Raw genomic sequence first — 27,530 nt, 5'->3', positions numbered from 1 at the left:
AACATCACAATTCATAATTAATCTGGACAGTAAACAACATTTTGAGGTACAGATTTAAATTTTTCAATAATTAAGACATGTACTTTGAATGTAAATAAGATACCACACAGAGGTCCCAGCTAAGCCCCCAATGTCCTCAAATCCTATAAACTTCCCTGTCTGGGGGCAGTACTTTATGCTGTCCCAGGAACCATCGGGGCAGAGTTTGCTGAGCTGAACATTGCTGGTTGGTTAAACAAAGTCACCGCGGCGGCTACAACTTGTGTGCAGCTTCATTCATACAATAAATAGTACTGGGGAAAGCATGTGCGATCCATCCATCCATTCAAACATCGCAGTCTCTCCACAGTAAATACAAAGACAAACAGGGTGATTTTTAATCTGTTATCAGTCTTATTTGCCTAATATTCATGGATCTTCAGATGCGGTGATTATGCAAACAGAGATGCACAAAAGTTCCTGATTTTAGTTCCTGAGTTTAGTTCTTGAGGCTCCTCAGGACCTGGAACTATTTGGCCAAAGAGGGGCTTAAGAAACTCCACAAAGCCCAGACAGAAAGACTAGCTACAACATGGTAAAAGATGCCACTGTTGCTGACATTCCTGATACTGGACGTCTGTCTCTGGTCTCTCCTTCCCGATCACCTTTACTTTCAGGCAGGTTGTGAAGTCACAGCAGGATCATGATCCCCTAATCTGACATACTGTTCATATGGGCAGAAAAAATATTGTCTAGTCTGATCCTAGCATAATGTTTATTTTAGATTGAAAGAGCAAGTATCCCATTGGGCAGGTTGTGTTGTCCTTTAAACTGATGCTTCAGTAACGAACAAATGTAAATCTTGTTCATCAACAAACCAACAAAGTCATCAGTCTATAAAGCTGACTTATATACACACACTTATACACAGCTTTGCGAGTTTCTAACAACTACTGGAGAAGAACTCTACTTTAAATTGCTGATCGAAACAGTCTGCTTTGATTGAGCTGGAAGGATAAACTCCCGAATGCATAACCCTGTATTGTCTCAGCGGTCCTCAGAGCGCTGCTCACTTTTAATCAAGAACAATGGAGCCGGAGAAGAGCAATCACATCATTAGGCACTTATCGATAATAAAGCCAACACTTGCTGAGGCTCATAAGACGCAAGTTGGTGCAAGAAGCCCAGAGCCTGAAGCTTTGTGAAGACGCCTGTTTTCATTTCCAACTCTAAAAGTCTATGTGCAATACGTGCACCTGAGCGATTAAGGGCACTATTCTCCATTCCTGCTCTTAGTGAAATGAGAACACATTGCACAGAACATATTCATGTGTCCCTGATTTCGTTAGCGAACAAACTACAGTATAAACCCTGTTAAAAGTGTCTGTGGTGGACTGTTAAGCACCAAAACACACTCACCATCACATAGTTTAGGCATGGATAGGAGGCTTCTTTGACCCCAAACTAGTGAAATAGCACTCATTTTACATTTTAACTTTAAAACTGACAATAACTGAGGATGCTGAGAGGGCACCAATGCATTAAGAGAAGAGGTTAAAAAAGAGAGAGAATTAAATGAGGTGAAAGAGGGTAGAAAGAAAGTAAATCAGCTGCTACACTGTTGGTATTCTGCACAAACACTGTAATAACAGGATATTTGTATTTTCTATCTTCAAAAACCTGCCTATAAAATATATATTTAGCTAGCTATTTCCACCTATTTCCAGTCTTTATGCTAAGCTAAACTAACCGGCTGGTATCAATCTTATCATTTAACTCTCGGCCAGAACATGAATAAGCATATTTCCGAATATTGCTTTAACCTCGAAAGAATCAAAGAACAGTGAAGAAAAATAAAGGCATTTGTCTTACACTTCCTCTTTCATCATGGGTGGCCACGCTTGTAGGAGGAGCATGAGCAGCTGAAAGTCCTCCCACTTTTGTGCAGCCTCCAGCAGCCCCAGGAAGAGGGCGTATCTTTTCCCCTCATTCTCCACATCTTCTATCCGAACCTAAGAGGAAGGGTGGAGGGAAAGCAGGGAGGTGAGAAATCCATTTGAGACCAAAAAGCAAAAGGCCTGCTGTGAGGAGCTTGATTGTAAGATATCCCCAGGTCATTGAGCACAAAGCACAAATTAGGTGAATGGAGAGTGTTCAGGCTAGAGTAACCATCTGTTTCTTTAAAATGATGCTACATGTGCAATGTGGTGGATAAATAAGATGATAAATGCCAGCATCTTTTGCTGAGAAGTGGATTTCAGTGATCTATTATCTTGGCCACTTCCACTAGACACTATCCAACACAAATGCAACAAGAACGGGAGAGCAGCTTTCATTGATTAGAAATGAAGCATGCTCTCAATTGCGATGGAAAAACTTAACAACCTAATGATTGCAGTGGAGTTTGTGGGCAAGGCATTCTTGCCAAAACGGAACTCGAATGAACTGCGCAATCACAAACACTCAGTGTAGACTAGCATCAAAGCCTTCAAACTTCAATCATGGCAGTAAAAGGAAAGAACAAGGCTTTGTGCATAATGGCACATTTCACTGTTAGTTTTAAAAAAAGTCACCTGTGGATAAACTTATTCTATAATATTATGAGAGAGAGAAATCGAAAGAGAGAGTCTAAGAAAAGAGAGTGAAAAGGATTGAGGGAGGGTTAATGTAGAAAAAATGAGAGGAGGAGGAGGCAGAGGGAAAGTAATTAATTTTCTTCTCAAAGGTTGGCTTCTAGTGTGATTTAACAGTTCAGAGAGCGGCTGATTTCTGAGGGGAAAACTACAACCTGCGAAAGCATGGCTGCTGCAAAGACAGGCTCAGTCACACACGCACGCATACATGTACACACACACACACACACACACACACACACACACAGCAACACAAACATCACTTGCAGCCAGACTCATAGAACATAGTTTCAGCCTCAGTGGTGTGATCAGATGTATATCACTGGATATCTATGTAAAGCCTGGCAATATTTCATCAGGATAAAGGTCTATACACAGTCTAATTTAAACATTTTAAGACACCAGGAACTGTCTGTGAATTACCCTGTATATAGTATAGTATAAACCTTTATTTTCAATTGTAGGACAGTTTTGTAATGAAGCTGGGTTAGTACAGAAACCAACTGTGCAATTCTATCATTACTAGTGAAGTACTCGTATTTGGGCTACAAATTAAGCTCATAAACCCGTTAGGCAGTGAAATATTTTTCCTTAGGAAGGATAAATTGTGAGCTCACTAAAGCAATCTGGCTGGTGTACCATGTTAAGGTTTTATACCGCCAAAACAATGCATAAAATAACTGCATTAAGATGCCAAAGACCACCACAATAATTCACAAAAATGCTGATATGATAATGAAACTTTTCTCTGTCACATAAATCAAAATTAGAAATGCTGCCAAAAGTCTGTGGATTGGAGCTCCTGTGGATGCAAGGACCGCATGCCCCACTGCATCTACAAAACTCTGGTTTACCCCTGGATTAAAAAGCCTTAAAACGAAACATATACCCAAGAGATATTTGCGGAAAAGCCAGTGAAGTGCTGCAGGTGAGTTGTTTTATGCCACGTAGGTCATTGTGCCAGCAAAAGCAAATAAAGTCCCGTATTGCTAGGTCCTTGGCAACTACTGGAGGTACACAAATTGCACCACATGTAACTGCTTGAATGTTGGTGGGGCAAAAATACAAAGGCACTTATTTTGGTGATTTTAAATAGGCTATAAAAAGTCCACTGGCCAAAGATTTAGCCAATAGCTGATGTATTCGTCCTATTGCTTAACCCTAAAAACTATCTTTACATTTGATGGACAGGGGTCTTCGGATGGCCATATCAAAGATTCCCAGCAGTTAAGATGTTCCTGGTGTTCAAAGAGTGGAAGAATATACAACAATCTTCACTTATGAAATGGATAGATGCAGTAGCAAAAGAGAATGGGTTTTTTTGTTTGTTTGTTTTTTTCAGAAATCACTATCTTCCTTTATTTGACAGTCAGTGTATTCTATGGAGCCCCTAAACTGACAAAATGTGATAAAAGGTTATCAGACAAGTCAAAAATATAATGGAATACATCAATAAATAACATTGTTAGTTAAATAATTATAATGGAGACTTAATCATCCATATACTGTACTGCATAATGCTGTACTCTTGTAAACTCTTGTAACAGTAGTTAAAGCATTTTAACCAGAAAGCTAACGCTAACAAAGTTAGCTGGCTAACACTACTTAGAAGTTGATAAAGGAAAACAATAAAAAGCGTTTTTTTTTTCCCTTTTTGTCAACTGTACAAGTACAAATTTGTTTTTATAAACTATTTTACTTACAGTATTTAAGCAACAGTATTAATTATGAACTGGTCTGAGGATCTTTTACTTCCTTTTTGTCGGTAGTGGGCCTCCATATAATCCACTTGCTCTTGTAATTGTGTTACAATGGACCAACACTAGATTCAATGGATGATTCAATGGATGGTAATTAAGCAGCACTCACTCTGCTGATTTCCTTAATAAAGTATGTGATACTCCTACTGATTCCTACTGAGACATTTGTTGTGTTAAACCTCTAATTTATAAGCAAAAGCACATGCAGCACAGCAGATCCATGCTTAATGGTGTAGTGAAGCATCCTATGATAGGGGATGGAGCAATAAATGAGTAAAGCTGAAGTTCAGGACCCTCTGGAAATGGAGGTCATTTGGGAAACAGAAATGGAATCTTAACTACCTGTAAAAAGCCCTCACTGCAATCTAAAGTTCTCAAATCCATCACTGAATGTAAACTGAAACCCAAAGCCTGTTCATCATTGTTATTGCCTTACTGTGTTATGAATACTGAATACATAACACTTTCCAGCTAGCGAAGCTTTTTATAAAGTTTTATGGCCACATTTATTCATTATGTTTGAAAATTCAAGGGTATGCAAGACCTTGGGATTCCCTGATAATATTGTGATTTCGTGTTTTACCTACATAACATATTATACATTGCACTCAGACACATCCACATATGCACTCTTCACATTCAGTTATACACTTACATACCACATCCTCTCACCGGCTTGCGCGCAAAGATGCGCACACACTCATCAAAACTCACCTACAGTAGACCACAAATGAAATTGCTGCCAATTACTATGCGGCTGTGAGGCTTTTATTTTCTTAACAAAGGAGGATGGTAATTAATTATGCCTAGTGATTAAAATCAACATTTCCTCTGTGGTGTTGTACAAAGAACAGAGGGCAGGAGGTCAGAAAGAGGAGGGGGGGAACTATCAGCCAATACCACAACAATTAGCAGAGAGGGGCTGACAAATTAGATCAGACACACTGTCTCTAAGTCAATCACCCAATCTAACAACAACACTTTTTTTTTGCTCTTTCATCTAATGTATACGCTTCCCTTTTCCATCTATTGGGCTTTCAAACACTTTCAATGTCAATTCCCCGCTTCCCTCCCCATCTGTTCATCCCAAGAACTAGTTAGTTAGACAGCAGGATAAATGCTAATGGCACAGTATATTTGCAAACTTAGACTATATTTTTTATTTGTCTTTATTGTTTTTATGGCCCATCACCACATCACCACTCCACCAATTGGAGGCCAACTTTTTAAACCTCGATCTCCTCCAAATAGCGACTGTCCAGTCACAGGTTATTATATAACTAGCCACAGCAGGCCTGTCAAGCTTTGGATTTCTCTACATGCGGAAATAGTGTTTTTAATTTTCTTTTTTCTTTTTTTGCCTTTCCAAAAGCAAAAACACAAGAGCAAAAGTGTAAGGAATGGATTAAACAGTGTGTTTATTTACTCTAATGTAAGCTGCAATCGTTAGCATGTCCGACTCACTAGCTTACTACCTACAGTTGTAAATGAGTGTTAATTTCAAAACCAAGGAGCATATCATTAACTATCTATCTTAAATTAGTTTGTGGGGTTATATTTAAAAAAGCCCAGTTCACAGCTACTGTACCGCATCCACTGTGAAGTATTTACACAGTGTTCAACCAATTCATTGAGCTAACATTAGCTTATTTAGCTAGCTACAGTAGCTACAGCTGATAAAATCCCCTCAGCGATAGTTGTCATTTCAGACAGTAAAATCGACGGTCGCTAGCTAGAAATGAAAAGCCTGCTTTTATCTACCTATGTCTGACATCTTTGTTTCAACAATTACTATGAATTTCAAGTGGTTACTACCACTGTTATTGTAAACTGATGTGCGAAAACAGAAAACTTGACATAGTAATAGTAACTAAGGAGTTGTGGCTTAGCAAATTCTCAACTAGGCTACAATTATTATTACTTTTAGTAATAGTAGTAGAATACTATTTAGTCTTCTTGTTTCTTTCTTTCTTGGACTATGTGATTAATCACTTATTTATTTCACTGATATGAAGCCAATCTAAATAGTGGGGGTAAAAAGAAAAAAAAAAAATTAAACAGTTATGTACAAACACTTTCTATTAAAGATAGGTTATACACACATAAGCACAGACACACATCATAACCAACAGGTGAAAAGGCAAATGCACACACACATATAGGCAAACATAATTTCAGTCAACACAGCGATTCATGTAAGCCAGTTGCAACCACTGATACTGAGGGGTCAACAAACATTATGACACCCTAGCTTCAAAAACACCTTTTTTTCAGCTGGCACAGGAAACAGCACTGTTAAATTATGCCAACCACATGCTACATGCTCGGACATTGTGAAGTAGCCATGCTTTTAGCAAAATAAACGGAAAGCGAGAAAAAAGCATGGAAATGAAGTAAGCAGACTGGGAGGCTGAAGTAGATGAAACATGACAACTAGTAGTTACCAGCAGCTACATTACTGTTCTTTGACAACCTTTTACTTTTCAACACAGGAAAGAGTGAAAACCTTAGTGGATGTGGGGGCTTGTGTGTAGCTTGGTACATGTGTGTAAAGTTATACTGTAAAATGGGTATTGCATTTTCCCAACTGCTATGATTTGTTCATAAATTGGTGAGTGTTATGAAATGTCGTGACCCCTTATTGCTTAGAAAGCAATATGGGGTGAATATATGGTGCTTTACCACATTGACATTGACCCTATCTCTTTGTAAAAATGTGCACACACAAACACACACTCACTTGTTTTACTATACCACTGAGGATGTTTATTTATTAAATTAATTCCTTCACCCTAAACTCAGAAGACTGACTAAAATGTTTTTACTCCTAATGTTTTATAACGCTGTACAAGAACACAGTCACATGCACAGTTCTATAGGACAAACAGCAATTACAGAGTGTGTTGTAGTTTGTCTAAAAAAAGCTTGTGTAGTCAGACAGGGTATCTCTCCACTGATTAAAAACTGCAATGCAGTCTAACCCTGCTATCAGCATATGATAATAAAACAGGGGGGAAAAAGAAGAAGTGTGTGAGTGTGTGTGTGTAACAGAGACAGAGAGAGATGGAAGCTGCTTTGGGGCAAATCGATAGGCAGAGCAGAAAGCTGTCAGAAGGCACGTGGGTGAAAACACACACACACATACACAGTTCACAGAAGAATAAAAATGGAGATGAAGTATAAAAGACTGCAGTAGTGTTAGTGTGTGTGTAGGTGTGTGTGCGAGAGAGAGATAGAGAGGGCTAGACAGATGAAAGTGGAGTCATCTATTCCTCCTGAGAGTCACTGGCATGAGACTTCTTTCACTCCATTTAGAGAAAGACAGACACACACACACACACACCAAAACATAATAAGGGCCATGCAAACAGGCACGCAGGTGTGCACACACAATCAAAAACAATCAGCTGAATGCTACTGAAACAGAGCTTCAATAAATTCCTATGAAATAATTTCCACCATATGTCGCCGTCTTTCCTGAAGGAATAAACTCTCACTAAATAAATATTCTAACATCAAAGCGCTCTACTGTAGACTTTTAAATTTGAACTGCTTTCAACACGCAGGTGACACTTGAAGGTAATACTGTAGATAATTTTAGACACACACAGGGTGAATGAAGAATGCCCCGCTATACACTAAATCTTCTCAAGGGAACATTAAGGGTGTGCATCCAGTGATCTGAGCCCATAACTAGGCTTTGAGGTATTTATATTTGTAGAAAATATGCAAAAATATGAAAATATGAGTCTGAAGGTACTCCTTTGTTTGACCAGCACGTCATAGAGTGGGTGGGAGACACTGTCCAAGATGGCATGTAGTTTGGCCAGCATCCTCCTCTCTGACACCACCGCCAGAGAGTCCAGCTCCAGCCCCACAATGTCACTGGCTTTACGGATCAATTTGTTGAGGCTGTTAGCGTCCGCTATCCTCAACCTGCTGCCCCAGCATACAAAAGCATACAGGATAGCACTGGCCACCACAGACTCATAAAACATCTTCAGCATTGCCCGGCAGATGTTGAAGGACCTCAGCCTCCTCAGAAAATAGAGGCGGCTCTGGCCCTTACTGTAAACAGCTCGAGTGTTCTTGGCCCAGTCCAGTTTACTGTCCATATGTACTCCCAGGTATTTGTAGTCCTCAACAATGTCCACACTGACTCACTGGTGCCTTGGCCCTTCGTAGGTAAACAACCAGCTCCTTAGACTTTGTCGCACTGAGCTGCAGATGGTTCTGCTCACATCATGAGACAAAGTTACCCACTGCAGCCCTGTACTCATCACCACCGCTGATACATCCCACCACAGCAGAGTCATCAGAAAAGAAGGTGGCAGGACTGTGTGGTAGCTGCAGGGGCTAACGTGCATATTTAGGGTCTATAGGGAGCTTGAGCCATTGCTACCTTGTCTTTACTTATTTTAGATGGTTAGTAATTAAATTCATGGGAGGCAAAATCTAAAATAGCTTGATGTTAGGGCTGGGTGATAGGAACTAAATATATATAACTAAATATATATTTATATCCATAATTTTTTAAAATTTTTTTAAATGAAAATGGTTGATGGGGTACATTGCTTGACGATGCAAAAACCACATAGCACAAAAACAAAGCAATTTCTTACTAATCATATGGCTGGCCTACAGGAGCAGACAGCCTACTTCCTAAAAAAATGCACAGCAGGGTTGACTGAGTTAGCTTAACACACCATGCGCTATTGCTTTGGTATCAAAAGTCAGATAGACACTGTAGATGCAAGAAATTAGTTTCCTTCAGTGGAAACTTCAAGTGTGAGCAAAGGAAGCGACAGTTCAACAGCCATAATAACCTCCAACTGTGGATAAACATGGCAAAATAAATGATGGTGGTGTGGTAATACTTGAGCTACTTAAAGGCAGACACAAAACAGATTGGTGGTGTATATTGTAAATTGTGTCAAACGTCAGTGCCAACAGGCAGGAAAACATCCCACTTTATCACTATCACAGCACTGCCATCCAATACAACTGCTCACAAACGCAAACACCAGCAATTCCAAAGCCGTGACCTGGAACGATAAGTAAGGCCCTCAGAGGAGCACCCCAGCAACAAACTGTTACTATTCGCTTTTTTCAGTTCTACACTCTACATAAAAAAATCCAAAAACACGCTGTTGCCATTTTTATTACAAAATACACAGTACCAAAATGCATAGAAAATAAGGGATTCAAGCTGATGTTTTCTGTGCTGTTTGCCAAATTTGTTGTAGTGTAACTTTGATCAATGGTGTCACATCAGCTTGAACTTGTCGGCTAGCCAAGTCAAATGTCAGCCTACAATCAGAATCAGAATCAGGTTTATTACCAAGTAGGTTTTCACATACACGGAATTTGCCTTGATATGTGCATAACAATAAACTTTCCTTCCATTAAAAAACATGCTTTTTGTCCATTCTGGCCATTTCATTGGGGATTTCAGTTTAATATCAACACCTATCTGAAAGGCTATAGCGTAGGTTACAAAAGAGAACATGAAAGTTCAATGTCAGGCCCCCGCAGAACTGCACTGAGTAACTACCACCCCGGTGAAAGGTACTGGCTGACATTTACTACATTAAGTCAACACACTGTACCACAGGTGTATTCACATCATCTCTTAGATCACATAAAGCACTTGTTGGTAAATGAGTGCTGTCCATTGTGCTAAAAGGCTTCTCTGGGGAATGCTTGGTGATTGAAGCTATGTCGGAGTACAGTGGGTTTCATAACATGGCTTGATGAACTGGCTGGTTGATTGTTTGTCCTTTGTTGTCCTGTCATAGTAAATAGCCTATTGTGTCACGCAAGCCTGACAGAAATGTACTGCTTTTTAGAGTGATTTTTACATTTAAATGGCTACTAATATACAGCATGTGCATTTTAAAATGTTCATTAAAGGCCCAATTTGTAATTCCATTCATATATATTCACATAAATGTATACTGGGAGAGTTTGACTTATAAAATAATTATTATGTGTGTATCAGCTGCCCATAGAGTTATTTTTGTCCAAGCACCAATTTGATCTGCACCCAGAGGAACCGTAGCATCACAAAATCAAGATATTAAATGAGAAACCTGGGATCAAAGTGTCAGTCAGTATGCGCAAATTAGGGGCCTGCTTGAAAAATCTCACTCCACTTGTAATGAGAACCCTCCTCCAGCACTGATTAGACAAACGTGCTTTCAGTGTCTGAGGTTGAGTCAAAACAAATAAAGATAATGGCCAATTTGTTAACAGACACTTGAGGTAACGATAAATAACAACAACAGTGGGTATTTCACTTTTCATTAATCTAAAATAAACAACATGCATCAATGCATGCATTGAATATTAACTGCCAAAATAATCGAATGACCTCAAATAAATATAAATAATATATGACTTTAGTGATACAACTTATTACCAGTACATGAAATTGGTTATATTTAAGACTTACTTTTTCACTGATCTCCGAATACACAGGCTGAAATATTCAAAGTGCTATGGAGAGTAAATGGCCCTTTGGTGCAGCGCACAATGTCCGGGGTTTCCAGTTGTTTATAGTGAATGTGGCCCAGCTCCACTGAATTATTGACCACCTCTGCTAACATTAGAAGACATTAAAACAGTTTGCTGACATGAAACCCTCAGTGAAACAGACAGTGACTATTTCAACCAGCGAAGGCTATATATTCAAGGCGTGAGGCAATTGTGCAATATGCAATCATCTAGTGAATAAATGGATTACAGTCAAGATGAGAACCCGTCTATCATACGTGGCTCATAAGATTACATTGATTGATCAATCAGGCTTAAACATCGTAGGTATGCTTTGCTGTAATTAATCAAAACAACATGTTGGATTAAAAAGAGGAAACCTGAGATATTTCTAGTCTGGAAATGTTGAATACAAACAGCTCAATCATTCACAATCAGCAGGGGATGTCTGAGGAATAATTCACGGCACTTGTGATACATAACAATGAGTGCTGCTGGTCAAGTCCCAAGTTGAAGTTTGTTTAAAGTTTAATTATTACCGCTTAAACTTTTAACATCAATAATTCTCATCAGAGGTTAGCTAAATGCTAACGTTAGCCTGCTTACACGCTCACAACTACAATGCTAACATGCTGATGTTTAGCAGGTATAATGTTTACCATTTTCACAATCTTAATTTGGCTTAGCATGCAACATCTTCTAATTAGCTCAAAACACAAGAGTACAGCTGAGGCTGATGGGAATGTCATCACTTTTGCAGGTATTTGGCCATAAACCAAAGTATTAGAGGGATCACCAAAGTCATTAGGCTTTATTCTCTGGGTACCATGGGTATCTGTATCTCTATCATGCCAATCAACCTGATACTCGTTGAGACATGTCACTCAACGGCACAAATATCAGCCTCATTAGGGTACACTGTCTGGGAACCATGCCAACGTCAAAATCTATAGTCCTATATCCATCCTATAGTTGTTGAAAAATTGCACTAAAACCCAAAAATGTCAACCTCATGCTGGTGCTAGAATCACCAAAGTCTTTAAAATCCATCCTCTGGGAACCATAGATATCTGTACCAAATTTAATGGCAATTCATCCAATGGTTGCTGAGAAATTTCAGTATGGACCGACCGACCAACAAACCAAAAATGCCATCCAAGGAGCCACGCTGTTAGCATGGCTTAAAAAAATAAATAAAAAAACAGACCTTTGCCCTCACATTATACAACTAAATAATAGCCTCTTTCTCGCATACTACATAAGGCAAAACTTTTCAAACAGACAATTTAACTGCCACAAATATAATTTGAAAGTACATTTAGATGAAAACTAGAAGCCTATGGGAATGTTCAATCATGCTTCCATTATTGATTGCTTCAAAACAACCCAGTACTGGAATTGAAAATATATGAAACATCTAAGTAATGGAAAAGGAAAATTATATTACCACTTCTCCAGGCAGAAACAACACAGATACATGTCAACAGGCACTACGCACATAGACACACACAAATTCATATGGGCAGTACAACTCAATAAACCCAACTAAACCCCCATTTACACACCAGTTATTATATCACACCACACAGATGCAGACCTAGAACACTTCATGTCTTTATAGCTGACAAGAGCTGACCCTGTGACTGAGTTGTTAAGTATGTGGTGAACAAATCATCACCTCTGTGCGTAACACTGTGGTAGACAGGTTAATGATCAGTGCTACTATCACTGTCTCGATAGCTCTCTCCCTCTCACTCATCACATCTTATTATCAGTGCCAATCATGATGGTGAGTGCTATCAACCCCACCTTTCAATCAAATGAGCAGGATAAATGGAGGACAGCATTTTTTATTAAATATCACGACATGGGAAAATGCTCCAGTCAACTTCATCATTTAATGGTGTCAGTTTGCTAAATTAAAATGGCCATCACCCAACTCTTTCTTCAGGTAACTGTTTTTTGGAGGTTTTACAATGAAGATTGTGATGATCTTGACTTGTTGTAAATTACTTGACTTTTTTGTGAATATTTCATTAAGGTTTCCTTATTTACATACATGCTGCCCCAAAAGGCAGAGAGCAGTAAGCTTGTTGATAGAGAGGTTTCAATGTTTTTGTTTAATCCCTTTTAGACTGATTATATTATCCCTAAACTCGTTGCTATAAAACTTAATAGCATAATAATACCTAAAATATGTGGATACTCCACTTAATATTTGGATCATCTTCATGGTATACAAGAGCACAATGCAGTACCTACAGTACCTATTCTGAGAATTAGTGGACTCCATCTAGACAACATAGAGATGTCTGTAATTTATTTTTACAAAGATTGATTGCTCCATGAATGACAAACTGATGTTTAAAGATGCTCTATTTCCCTTGACTGCAATGGTTTACATTGAATTACAAAAATAACTGAATAACTGAAAAAATAACTGAAAAACTTGAATTACAAAAATTCAGTTTTCGAGATACAATTCTGAAATTTACCACACAAATTTTCATGAACATCAGAGATTTATTTTAATCGAGAATTTGCAGTAGCTGTTTACAGTAAAACATTTTGATGCACCGTGGGCTCAATTTTGACAAAATATGTAGTTACTGAGTTTTAGCTTTGGAGGGCAGCCGTCAACACTTATGTAAATTACAAGCATAAAAAACAGGGTAACTCTGACACTGCAAGGAATATTATAATGTCATCATGACTGTTTATTGACTACTTGTATTAATCGGGAATGTGGTTACAAGCAAAAAACAACAACAACAAAAATAATAAAGATGCATAAGTGTCATCTTTGATCAGAACTTACTGGGAGTGTTTTAATCTGGAGAATCCACATCTATTTAAAAATATCTGCAACACAAGTGACATTGCACCTGGCAATCCAGTCAAGGTAATGTGACACATGAGATTGTTAGCCTTTCTGAGTTAAGTCAAAGATGCATTGTTTCTTCCTGAATTTGTATGAGCCGTTAGTAAAACACAAGTGAACTTTTGCCCCCATCAACAAATCTGCCTGATAATCTTCTCTGTGACTTGGCAATTTTCTCAGTCCTTGACCTGAGAGGGTGAGGGAGAGATGGGGAAGGGAGATGTGTGTGTGTGTGTGTGGGGGGGGGGGCATGTCAGTGTATTGGACTGGGAGTGTCTGTGGAGCCGTGGGATCCAGAGATCTCGGTGTCTGGCCTTTACCGAGTGCGCTCCGAATGAGCTCATCAATATTCATTGACCCGCTCTGGCTAATGTCCCCAGCGACTGGCAGAATAAAGTTGCAGAGGTCGCACACTTCACAAGGAGAGAGAGAGGTGGGGAGAGCGAGGGAGAGAATGAGCGATGCTGAGAAAGTGAGCGGGGATGATAAGAGAGTGCAGGTTTCCGACAAAATGAGAGCAAAGAGAGGCAAACACCAAAAGGGCAAAGCCTCTGGGCCTGTAGGGGGTTAGGGAGTTTATTACGACTTGAAAGTGAAACACATAAAAACATGCAGAGGAAACATAAGCACAAAGATAAAAACACGCACGCCCGTTGAGAACAAACAAATGCGCGCACACACCCCCTTGTGCATACAAAGTATGACATGACAAGATGAGCGCAATGACAAACAAATACAGCTTCTCTAACCTCTCTCTATATTTGTTATGCTTCTTCTTGCTCTCTCCCTGTAGTCTGGGGGTAGAATTATGTTGTATAACATGACACCTGAGTATACATAATGGTACACGCCTCAAGAGAAGAAGAAGAGGAAGATAAGAGACAAAACAAAACACAGAAGAGGAGTGGTTAGAGAGAAAGTAGATCAAGGTTAGGAGGGAAGAGCGTGCTTGTAGCTTGAAGCCATCTTGACACACACCTGCAGACATCAATATCAAGCCATTACAGTATATTTTAATATTAAACCCATGTGTGCCAATACTATAGGGGCTGATGAATATTCAAGGTGAGAGGAAGGCCAAGGAGAAGGAAAGATACTAAATGCACAAAAAACGCATTGGCTAGACACACGCAATTACTTAAGATGAGCAAAAGTTTAATTACAGTACATACATTTAAAACACTATTTCACATGTAAAGAGTTGTGAGATGATGTTCAAGCTTGGATGCACACATACACTCACAAATATGCTCAGGCTGAATCATAACAGTTGAAGTAAAGCCTTTACCTGGTGCTACAGAGCAGCAAAGAATGTGCCAAAAGAGATAATAGTGCATGAGTGCCCCCACTTCATTTCAGATTCTACCGTCTTTCTCCCACCTTCTCATCTGGCTCTGTGCTGCCCACTCCTATCACTTCAACCATCCTCAGGCTCTTTTCTCCTTATTTCTCCTCTTGTCTGTCTCCCTCTCCACATCCCCTCTTTTCTTGTTTATTTTATTGCACTGCCTCCTCTCTGGTGTTTTTTGACTGAATCATCAGCGATCACACCGAGATGACAAAGTGTTGTGCTCTTCTCTCCTGGCTCAGAGTTAAAAAACGGAGCATAAATAAAGTTTTCACAAAGGAGCCAAGGGGGATAGATAAAAGCTGCCAAAACAAGTGGAATTATAGCTGGGGCTTGGCTATCACGACAATGACCCCTGACCTGCTGTATTAGAGTGTGGCCATAAGATAGCTTACTCAACCCCATCACATTTATTATTTATCTACCTGGAAAGAGACTCTGCTCGCTCACTCTTCCTGTATAACCTCCTCCCTCCAGTCCAGGCTCATTCACTTTCATCAAACAAATCTTTCTCAGCTTCCCTGTCCAGCTTCTCCTCTCCACATGGCCTTCACCTCTGCAAAGGGCTGTCGTTTTTTTTCTCTCCACACAATCCCTGGTGGGACAGTTCCTGAAGTTCTCGTCCAGTTTTCAACTTGTTTAAAACTGGATCAAGACTGCCCATCTACCCATTTGTCAATATGTAATATGTGAGTGTGTGTGTGTGTTTGTGCACCAGAGGGACAAAATGGCAATGGTCAGCTGCAGACAAAACATATTGTTCAGTCAACCAATGACACTCCCACTTATGTTTCTGTTTGTATTCCTGTCATATCAAACAAATACTGTAGTTACAACAAAATGGTGTGCCATCTATCACTGCAGTTCTTTTTGTCTTTTTTCATTGCTATTCTTGGATGTGTGTCAGGGCTGAGGCTTTTCTTGTCACTATGGTTTTGAATACTTCAGACTGTAGCCTTAATATTTAAATATCCGGCAGTTGGAGTGGGATACGTTACAGTATGGCAGGTGACGAGATGCACACAGGCATGAACATAAATACATGCAAGCATGCACACACACTTCAAATACTCACAGTTCTTAAGGCTTTTAATACCTCATGTAAGAAACTACACGACAACCATGTGTGTATGTGGACCATATGCCAATGCACATGGCATCTGTTTGAGATGTCCACGTCTGTCTCGGTGTGTGTGTGTGTGTGTCCGTGTGTGCATAACACTTCACACTGAGTCTTGAACTGGTGAAGTTCTTTCATTTTCTGGTTAATTGGTGCATACAAAATGAGAATCACCATCATCTATTTTTCTACAGAAAGAGAAACACAGGTGGAGTGAGAACCTAGAAGACTGACAAAGAGACCAAGGATGGAGGGAGACATGGGGAAACAGAGAAAAAAGGAGAAGCAGGGCTTGGAATTACGTGTGCTGATTGTGTCTGGATGTCACGATGACTATATGACCAAAGATATGGTTGGCCATGCAAGAACAGCGAAAGGGGTGAGAAAGAAGAATTAAACATGTAATAATGTATGGAAGTAAGTATAAAGAGTAACCTAATTAAGAGTGTTTTTGTGATGCACATGGGTCAGAGTATGTGGCTCTCACATGCATAACAAAGTACTCTCTCATGTATCTTTGCTTGAAACCAAATCTGTCCAAAGCAGAGATGTGATCAGAAACAAGAATCACAAATCCATATTTCTGCGAATAAATGGGATGTGTTTGTCAAAAGTTAACAAAATTTAAACCATGATCAAATCAAATCTTCAACAATATTTTCAGGAAATGAAAGATAAAAAAAAGGCACAGGACAGTTTAAAAGGTGAAATGAAAAGAAATAAAAACGTGCCTCTGAAATTGGAATAAGGTCTAGGCCGGGGTAAACGTGTTGGGTCCTGAGGCTGTGTAGCTGCAGACTGGAAGCTGACAGAGTGCAACTACACAGCCTGCTCTGCTCAGTTCAGTTCATCCATATTAGATAGACACTGCACTGCAAGGCCAAACAGCACAGCACCAAAATAATGTGTTAGAGCAAATGATCAATGACATTGACAGGGGGAGAAAGGGGCTTGTAACATGAATAAGCTATCACTGAGCTTAGATGATAACTTTTCATGCACACACATGCAGGTAATTTTCCTTGTGACCTTCCCCCTATGCTCTGCAACATTTAGAGTGCACACAGGGGTGAAGACCTTGATGTAATGCTCACCTTCCTTCACTATGTGTGTTTATACATGCGTGTGTTATGTCAATCTCAATGCTAGCACTGCCATGGGATTTAGCACAGTAATTACCATCTTTGCACTAAAACATCAAGGCAACAGCAGAGGGGGCATTACATTAACAACCATGTATGTGCACACACAGTATAAGTACACATATACCCAACACACACATTTGCTTTCAGATGCCACCTCTTTGTCTGTGAAACGCCATAAATGACTCTAAGTATATTGTTATTAGTGACATAAAGGCCAAATGCACACTATACACACACAGACAAAACAGACCCTTCAATCTTGACAGTGGTGACATTTGGACGCCCTGCTGTTATGACTAATCATTCAAAATGAAGTCACAAAATCTATCCCAGGCTTCACCTCTCACCCCCTCCCTCCCTTTCCTGCCGTATCATTTCCCTCCTCCCGACTACCTAAATGTCAGCATTTCAATTGGGCTCATTAATACCTCCCTTTTTAGGTGTCTGTGTGTGTGTCTCTGTGCCTGAATAGTGTGTTGGAATGGTGTGGGAGGGAGGAAGGATGATGTATTAGCATTGAAAGTGGCCTGTTGTTCTCTTTTTCTGTTTTAATATCATCTCTGAATCTTTCTCTCTGTATGTTTGTCTCTGATCCATCATTATTTCCCTCCTCTCTCTAATTCTTTTTCTCTGTTTCTCTCTGATCCATCATCGCTGGGTGTGTGTGAGGCAGCGGCTGTGAATCATACAGTGGCCTTTCCACTGACACGGCGCGGCCTGACCCAGTCTGGACAGCACTGGGCTAAACAGCATCCATCATAATAGCATTCGTCTAGTCCTATCACAGGCTGGCACACTGGAATGCATGTGTGTTTGTCTGTTTGGGTGTATAATACAAAAATGCCACTGTATATGGATGAGGATGTATTGGCAAAAACATGCAGACTGCAGATACAGACAGGCAAGGTGGAGAGGAGGAGGCTTGGACATTCAATGTGAAAAGATTACACAGCTAAGGCAAGGACAGAGGATTACGCAGTAAGTGAATTAGATCAGTAGGAATACACAATGCTCTTGAAACACTACAACTGGGTTATCAGGAGACTGGAAAACAGAGAGAGCTGTAGAACCAATAACCTTTGAGCTAAATCAGCTGTGATAATCACAGATACTGTACCCTAAATTCAAATTCAATTAGGACACAGTAATGCCTGGTAATTCTACAAGTTAGATATGTGAGCTATTGGAAATTATTTTAGTAAAACAATCAAGCCCGTGCCCTGTGATTGATTGGTGACCCTGTAAAGGATAAGTGGTTATAGCTAATGGAGGGATGGAGGGATAGCAAGACTGTGCTTAAAGCAGCTATATATATTTATAATAACAATGAATACAATGAATATATGTGTAATGTAAAAAGGGTCGCTTGAAGTGACAAACCAACAGGTAATTATTACGCTACTCTGCAGTTCCCCTCAGCTCTATGGAGCTTTCATAGCATCTTTCAGCTCATCGTTTTGGTTTTCCGGCCCGCAACTTTACGGTTTTTGTTCAGTCTCAGCGCTCGTGTCGTTTTCATTTAGCAGCTAAAGAGCCAGATATTTCACTCAGAAGTTAGACCAAAAGAAGAGCTAAAAGGAGAGTGTGTATTGGACTTACATCTGTCAAGGGGCCAGACACACGACTCCATATGAATGCTAATGTTATTTGCCAAGTTCGCCATATATTATCACAGTTTAACTTGATGTTAGCGTTGTGTTTATAGCATATTTCAGCAGCTCTCTGGTGGTCAAAAAATCTGTTATTGCAGGTTTAATGCACAGGAATATGTTCAGGCCGCGAGCCCTGTTGCCAGGGATCTGCGAGCCTGCTAGGCTAACAGCTAACAGACATATTGAGTGTATTATTTACATACAGTACATACTGCACTAGCTGTGACCTATTAGATAAAGTTATATTAGCAACTCCAAGTTTACAGTTAATAAGCTAATTGACTTCAATGTAAGGAATACTTTAAGACATTTTGGAAATATGATTATTCACCTTTTTGCAGAGAGTTACATGAGAACATCAATACCACTCTCATACCTGTACGGTAAATATGAAGCAACAGCCAGCAACCTATTAGCTTAGCCTAGCACAAAAATTGGAAACAAGGGGAATCAGCTAGCCTGGCTCTGTCCAATGTTAACAAAATCTGCCTACCAGCATCCTCTAAAGCTCACTAATTAATACACTGTCTGTTACCTTCAGACAGCCAAGCTAGCTGTTCCCCCAGTTTTCAGTCTTTGTGCTAAGCTAAGCTAACTGGTTGATATTTAGCGTGTGTAGAGTGGTATCAATCTTCTCATCTAACTCTCACCAAGAAAGCAAATAGGTGTATTTCCCAGAATGTCAAACTATTCCTTTAAGTACTTCTGAGATTGTACACAAAAGTGAGGTCTTAGAAGAACTTTAAAAATCAGTAATCGAAAAAATAAAATATTTTATTCTTTTATGGCGGATAAAAATCTGTTTAGCCTGAGCTAATATTGATAAATCCATATCAGTACTAAGTACTGTAAGTCATATCACCTTTTGGGTGACAAAAAAACTAATCCTGTTGTACTGTAAAAGAGTATCAGAATTTTATTTTTTCTTGTCCCCTCTGTCAGAAGGTCAGCAGTCATGCTCAGGTCCCTTCGGCAGGGCAGGTGAATTTAGATACAGTAGTAATGGCACAATGTCACAGCAGACCAACACCACTAATTACACATTATCATTTGTATCTGTGACTTTACTGTTTTTCCCCAAAACCCTTAGTTAGCATTCATAATCTGCATTTTCAGAACCCACAACTAATTACTTTTTAACTCCCTTGTTGTATCTTTAAGTAATATTCACAATTCTACATCAATCTTTTGCCTGTTTTCAAGAAAAACAAAGATGAATATAATGCAAGTCTAGTGTAATGTCTGTAATTTATCAATGACAATTAACCAGGCCAATTTGTAGCACATTGAAAGGGACAAATGACAGCAATTTTGACCCAGGCTAATTACTTGATCAATTAAAAACTTTGAAAAGACAACCTGTAGTTTCATCCCCTCAAAACTCCTCTGATCAATGAACAAATTTTCATTTCATGATCATTCCTAAAATGACTCTTTCCAAAAAACTTTTGAAACATTCATTTCCTTTCTCTTAACTTGCCACAAAAATAAATAAAACATATAAAATGAATGACTTTTGAGGTCCCTTTCTTTTTTGATTCATCAATGACATTTCAGTATTGTTTATATTCAGGAAAGACAGAAAGAGAGGAATACAAAGAGAGGTGGAGTTATACACTTTGCACATCAGAGACATGCAGACAGAGAGCGAAAGAGAGAGAGGGAAAGGATGGGGGAGAGATTACTTTCTAAGATCAGACTGACGTTTTCTTCAACCTTGTTTTTCAGTTACATCTCTTTCCTGAATGAAGACATGCAGACAGTGGGTATATACAGTATTTCTGTGCATGTGTGTGTTTGTATATGTAAGTTAATGCATGGAAACTTTTGTACATTAGAGAGTACAGCTGTGAGTGTATTGTGTGTGAGTGTGTGTGCGTGTGTGTATGTGTGTCTGTGAGTGCATATAGTTATTTTGCAGCTGCCTTTGATCGCCGGCGACGGTGCTAATCAGACGCTTTTGTCAGAACAGCAAACAGACAGCGGCGGAAAAGGAAAGATGAGAGAAACTCCAACTAAAACATACTACTGGTATCAGTATCACTCAAACTGTGGCTTGACAGCACGGTTGCCATGGAAATCACAGCAGGTGGTCTGTGTGTGTGTGAGAGAGAGAGAGAGAGAGAGAGAGAGAGAGAGAGAGAGAGAGAGAGAGAGAGAGAGAGAGAGAGAGAGAGAGAGAGAGAGAGAGAGAGAGAGAGAGAGAGAGAGTGTGTGAGTGTGCATAAGTATGTGTGAGGGCTGAGGGCAGTGAAACATGGATACACTGGTTTATGTGTGAGTGAGTGTGTCTCTCAGGTAGCCTGTGGGACACAGTTAGATGGGAGCTCTGCTGATTAGTTGAGGGACCAGGAGGACAGAAAGGGAACAATACCAACTCCTCCTCCACCCCACACCCGTCTCTGTCAGCATCTGACTTATATCCTCTACTTCCCTCTCTCTTTCTTGTTGTTGACGTGATGAGGTCAGACTGGGGCGCTACCATGTCTCTGGCATGGCCTTGGGGCACCGGCGTGCTGCCACGAGTGCCAGCGCTGCTTACGGCTGGTACCATCCTAGCCAACATGATTACCGTGCCACTCCTTTCACAGCCAGTGGAGACAATGAAGTGTCGCGCCAATTAGGAGGCAAAATGCAATTTTAAAAAAAGAGTGAGTGCATGTGTGCTCAAATATGTTTCAAATCGCTTAGAATTTTTGGGACTAACAAAAAATTTGACTAATCAAAGTTAAATGAGACATTTGGCTACAAAAACCCTGCTCACACATTTAAAGGCCTTTTGGTTGCCTTGAGGAAAGACAAGAGAAAGTGGCACATCGTCTGAAATGAGTCTCGCTCTTAATCTTTTACAAGATTAATTAACTGATCCCTTGGATGTACACTCTCTTAAGAGTGCGTGTGCTCGCCTGTGTGTGTGTGTGTTTTGTCAGAGCCTGCCAAATGTCGGGAGTGCACCCAATTAGTTAAAGAGTCCGGGCACACACACCTGTCTACCTGCACTGACAATGGCCCACGGCTGTGCGCATATATTTACACATTAATTAACCAGCTCAGGCCATTAATTAGTCAGTCAGAAAACTGAATGATTAGCCACTCCGTGGTTGGTTACACCAGGGAGGGGGGAGGACGCAGCCATAGCCACACATGCAAACATACACATGTGCAAACACCCAGCATGCTTGAACCCAGATACTGTACATACTGTGTATTGAACACTACTGCAAATATACAACGTATTTAGGAATGCTTCCAAGCATTTATGTGTTGGTGTGTTGGTTTTACATTTACATAGACAAACAAATAATGTATCTCCATTAGTAAGACTAAAAGATCCCGGAATAACGCGCTTACAGTTGTGAATAACCTCATAAAGTACAGTACCACAAACTGCAGAATGTTTTTTTTTTTCAAATCACTTCTGAAGACCTGTTCCCACACATTTGATTTAAGGTACTAATGTTCTCTTTCTGCTAATGATTCTCTATCATGGTGTGTTGCTATAGTCTTATGCAGGTGATCCTAAACTGGAGCTGTATCCCACCCAAAGCCTCTCCTTGTGTTTTTAAATTAACATTGATTCTGTGTCTTTTATCAAGTGTGATTATGATGTGTTGTGCAAACTTCAATCTTTTTAGAAAAGTCAATAGTGAATTACATTATATATACAGCTACAAACTGAAGAACACACATATACATTACTCAAATTTAGATGTACAACTGCCATCCTGAATCAGATTCTCCAAGATCAAACATTTGTTTACGCTCTACTGATTCTATAAATACTGTCTGCAAAGGTCTTCAACAACTGTGACAACTGAAATACCTTCAGAAATGTTCGTTATGAGTGACCATGAAAAGGCATGAGTGAATCATATTCTGAATAACTAATATTCTGAACTAATATTAATTTATTTTATAAAGATTTGAATGGAGAGCAACATAGTTTTCAATTTGAAACACCGCCTAGTAATTCAAGGGTCAAATAAACCACAATCATGAGCTCAGCTCCTTTAAAATCGCAGTGTTAGCATCAGCTTTAGCAATAAACAGACATCAGCTACACCTTACTTAATCCCTTCATCAGAACACCACCTTTTTTATAGCTCAAAGCCCATAATGTTACATAATGGGAATGTATATGTCAACATTCACATGTTTTATGATTGGATGAGTGAGTAATTTAACGGCCCTCTTAGCATCTTCACTACCCTATTTCTACTCCATTCTCCTTCCACTTATCTCTTCCCTCCACCCATCAATGTCTAGGACATTTTCAAAGTTTATGGGCCAGCATTTGATGTTATGACCTTGGACAAAAGAAAACAAAACAAATATATCCAGACATCTGTAGCCTCCTTCAAGTACCAGTGTTTTGTTTTTAAGAGTGCTTGGGATAAAAGCTGTAATGTATACTTACCATCTCTAATATTCAGTCATGGCTGCTTGTAAATGTGTGAGTGCATATGTGCACGTTACCTCTCTGTCTTTGAGAACAGCCTGAGTTCTGTAGAGCAGCAGAAGACGAACGTCACTGTCTCGGAGGCTGAAGTTACTCTCCAGGATCTGCAGCACATCGATCCGAGGCCGCACAGGTAGCGACGCGTCACCGCAAAATGGATGCAACCAAGCCAGAAGGTCATCCGAAGTCACGGCGCTGTCACTGAGAGATGAGGGTGAGAAGGACAGCAGTCAGACAGGCCGAGTGAGGCAGAGATAAAGAGACAGAGACAGAGAGCTAAGGTGTAGAGGTTCTTCTAAAAAAAACATTTAAGTGGTAAGGAGCCTAATTTAATTATATTTTTCTTTCTGGCTCATTTTTCACAAGGCTAAAAAATTACATAAACTTGCCGATAAAAAAATCACCACAAACATTTTTTCACATGGCTTCCAAACCTGCAAAATGCAATTTTTGTCTGTAAAGAAATTCAATGCAGAAATCCAAGCAAATTTAGAAATTTAAATCAAAACCTGTTCAGTAATTAACTACTAATTTACACAAGTTATTTTTTGTGCTCACACCTTAGGAAACTGTGAGGGGCATTTTTGACCATTTCCTGACATTTTATAGACTAAACAATTAATAGAGGAAATATGATAAAGATTAATCAATAATGAAAATATGTTTGTTGCAGCCCTAATCCAGACAGCAAAAAAAAGACGCTTAGATGATATCACTTTGTGCATATCTACACTGACAGGCAGCAATTTAGTCATTTTGCCACAGATCCATTGTTTTACTTTGATTTGTTTGGCTGATGGTCACAAAAGAGCTGACCAGCGTATAACAGGTGCCATCAAAATGTTGTCATCTCAAAAAAGCTACCAGACAGGTTGGCAGGTGCCTCTTGTTGATTCAAATACCAAACAGACATTTTACTGGCATTTGACACTCAGCGGGTGTTAATGAATAGAGCTGAGAAGAGGCAGAGAGAGTAAAGAGAGCATGACAGAGGAATAGAAACATCTTTGAAGCATGTGTGATTTATGTATGACTCAAAAACACTATTTTGGATCATGTACATGTGCTTGGGATTTAATTATTTGACCTTCTACTCTATGAGGATGATTTAGTTTAAGGACAGCAATAAATGTCAATGCAAGGTTTCTACAAATATAGTAAGGCAAAAGTGTGTGTGGTTTGTATGTGTGTGTGTGTGTGTGTGTGTGTGAGTAGATATAGATAACCTACCCACTCTGGACGTTGTTGTGCACAGCGGTCACCATGGCCTCCAGGATCCTGAGGGGTTGTGGGTAATTTGTCAGGGCGTCTGTGTCTCCGCTGAAAAACAAACCACATCACCACAATCATCTTACATAATACGCTAATAAAGATAAGATTTTCAAATTACCACAAAGAGGGACAACAACTGAGGAACAAAAAAAAAAATCAAAGGCTTTCTTCTCAGGGACAGTGTTAGTTCAAAACGTGTCTGGCAGCAATTAAATGTTTGAAGCAAACGCAGCTTTGTAAAAATTAACCATCATGAAATTATTTAAAGTCCTAGAGACATGAAGCAACAGAAAAACATTTAAACCCGTCTCCAACGTTACAAGTGTTTTGGTGAAATTCACCAGAATGTATAATCATTTAACGTTAATAAAAGAGGCTTCTCTTTTCAAATGAGGCATAAATGAGATAGGTTTAATGGCACATAATAGTAGGTGAGCTTAAAAAGGTGATATGTGATTTTCTGCAGTGTCATTAGTGTATTTCCTGGTGTGGCTGTGGGTTCTGCTGCAGTGTGTGTGTGTGTGTGTGTGCGTGTGTGTAGTGTATGTCGCAAGAGGAGGGCCATTTTTCACAAAAACAGAAAGGGGAAAAAACGGGTGATTTCCCCTGACTCAACTCCCCTTTGCTGCTGGGCTCATGTGTGTGCAGATACACACAAATGTGCCAAGGCCCATGCGCGCGCAAACACACACACACGCACACGCACACAACATACAAATGATCTGGCAAAAGGTGGAAAGACAACGCAGCATTTTCTTTATTACCACTTACATTTTCTCTTCAAAGACACACAAACACAGAATACTTATGACAGATACAAAAGATGGCCATTAGTGTGAGGCTCAGGTATGCCTGCTGCGCCAGATTGAAGGCTTGGAGAGAGCCAAAAATAAGACTGGCTCATTCATACCTGCCAAACACAATGCCTCGAGAAAGCCCTGCAACAACGGACACACACAAACACACGCACACAGTCAGAGTCATACTTGAATGCATAAAGGGATATTCATATGCAAGAGCACTGAGTGACACGTTCAAGGGAAAGAACGCCTCCAGTGAATACATAAGGCTACCCATCACACAGAACACACTCACATGCTCTGACACAGCTCTGACACAGAGTGTGTGTGTGTGTGTGTGTGTGTGTGTGTGTGTGTGTGAGCTGAGTGAGATCTGGAGGGGAACAGCTGTATTAGGCTGCATTAATTATGAGAAGATAATGGATCAGAGAAACGTGTAGAGCGTGCACACGCAAGAAAGAGTGTGTGTGTGTGTTCATCAGGGATAATGCCTACATGGCTACTTAACTACGAATGTGGGAGAGTGTCTGCCTGCGTGCACAAGTATTTTCTGGTGCATGTGCGCGAGTATGTGTGTAAATTGCAGGTGCCATCTATCTCCACCATGCGCCATTGAGCAGCCATAAAGAAGCAGGAAATGAGGCAGGAATATAATCAAGGCGATTGGCACTCATTTATCAAGCCAATCTGATGGCCCGATGATATCTGGCCCTGTCAGTAAAACCTTGCTCCTTGGTCTGTCAGTATTAGCACATACGGTTCTTAGGCCATAAAGGACAAACAGAAAACACTACTCTGAAAATAAGCCTTCCATTTAATGCATGCGTTAAATGAAAGCAACTTGCTACAATGCGTTTAGTTTATTTTTTTCGTAATAACATCGATAATTGTGTCAAGTCGTACAATATCCAAGTATTTTCCATTACCCTAAAATCAGAGCAGCAGCTCTGCAGACGTGTCGGGGTGAATCATCTCTCCCTCCCCTTTGAATGCAGGGGGCAGGAAGACACCAATAAAATGCTGTGAGTCCAACTCCCACAGGCAGCTACTGTAGAGTCAATTCAACACTTCAGGTATTTGTTTTGACAGTGTTTTTACCAACAACATGTTGAGTCCAAAGTGGACCAATATATTGTATAGTATTTTTTCAGATAAAAACCAACAGAGATCAGGTAGTAGGTGGTGTGTTCGAGTGGCCTTCGATATTTTAGAATATACATCATAAAGCCGGCTTTTGAGGTGGATACAGATATAGCTCTTAATCTGACTTGTTTTAAAAAATACATATATTTTTACATACATATGTATGTAATCGTACCAGACAGGTATGGAAGAGGTTCATGTAGATGATAATGTTGTTTGACAAGGTGCAACAGTGAATGTAAAAGAGATTAAGATAAGGAAAAAAGGAAATACAATACTAACCTGACAACCTGATTTTCCTCCTGCCTTCATTACAGTTTGTCACAGTAGGTGGTATCTTTGGTAGCACACACTATTAGAAAATGCAATTGCAGTGGTTTGGCAGTACAGCATTAAGCCAGCTTCTCTATATAGGCAAGTGTATAAAGGAAATTTAGTTGCGTCGTTTATTTTTATTAGACCTATGACATCTAGACTCGGAAGCTGAATTATGTTAATATTCTTGCAGTATAAAGACTATATTTTGTACTTTTAAGTTAGTGTATATTAAAATATGGAAAGTTATGTTTTTGTAAATTTAGTTTAAAATGTCAACGGTGAAATGTGTTTTTTGTGCATAAAAGTTGTTGTAAACAGCATGTTAATTATTGATCTTTAGAGGCCCTAGTATGTTTATTACCGAACTTTAGAGAGAGCCAGACCAGCAGTTTCCCCCATGCTGCCAGTTTTTACGCTAAGCTAATCGCCCCCTGGCTCCAGCTCCATAGTTAGGTTACCGACATGAGAGTGTTATCGATTTTCTCATTTAACTTTGGGCAAAAGAAAGCGAAAAGGTGTGTTTTC

General features: G+C 39.7%; 1 protein-coding gene across 1 annotated transcript in view; it reads right to left on the bottom strand.

Annotated features, from left to right (window-relative positions):
- The window catches only part of nbas (NBAS subunit of NRZ tethering complex), a 152,548-nt gene that overhangs the window by 19,960 nt on the left and 105,058 nt on the right, over positions 1–27,530 (bottom strand). Inside the window, exons 48-50 of the mRNA XM_044169800.1 lie at positions 24,703–24,792; positions 23,490–23,673; positions 1,852–1,991 (exon numbers count right to left, since the gene is read on the bottom strand). Of these exons, the coding sequence (XP_044025735.1) occupies positions 1,852–1,991; positions 23,490–23,673; positions 24,703–24,792 (414 nt within the window). The remainder of the gene's footprint in view (positions 1–1,851; positions 1,992–23,489; positions 23,674–24,702; positions 24,793–27,530) is intronic.

This window comes from Siniperca chuatsi, linkage group LG16 (genome assembly GCF_020085105.1).
Source record: "Siniperca chuatsi isolate FFG_IHB_CAS linkage group LG16, ASM2008510v1, whole genome shotgun sequence".
NCBI lineage: Eukaryota > Metazoa > Chordata > Actinopteri > Centrarchiformes > Sinipercidae > Siniperca > Siniperca chuatsi.
This window is presented reverse-complemented; position numbering and strand designations above follow the sequence as displayed.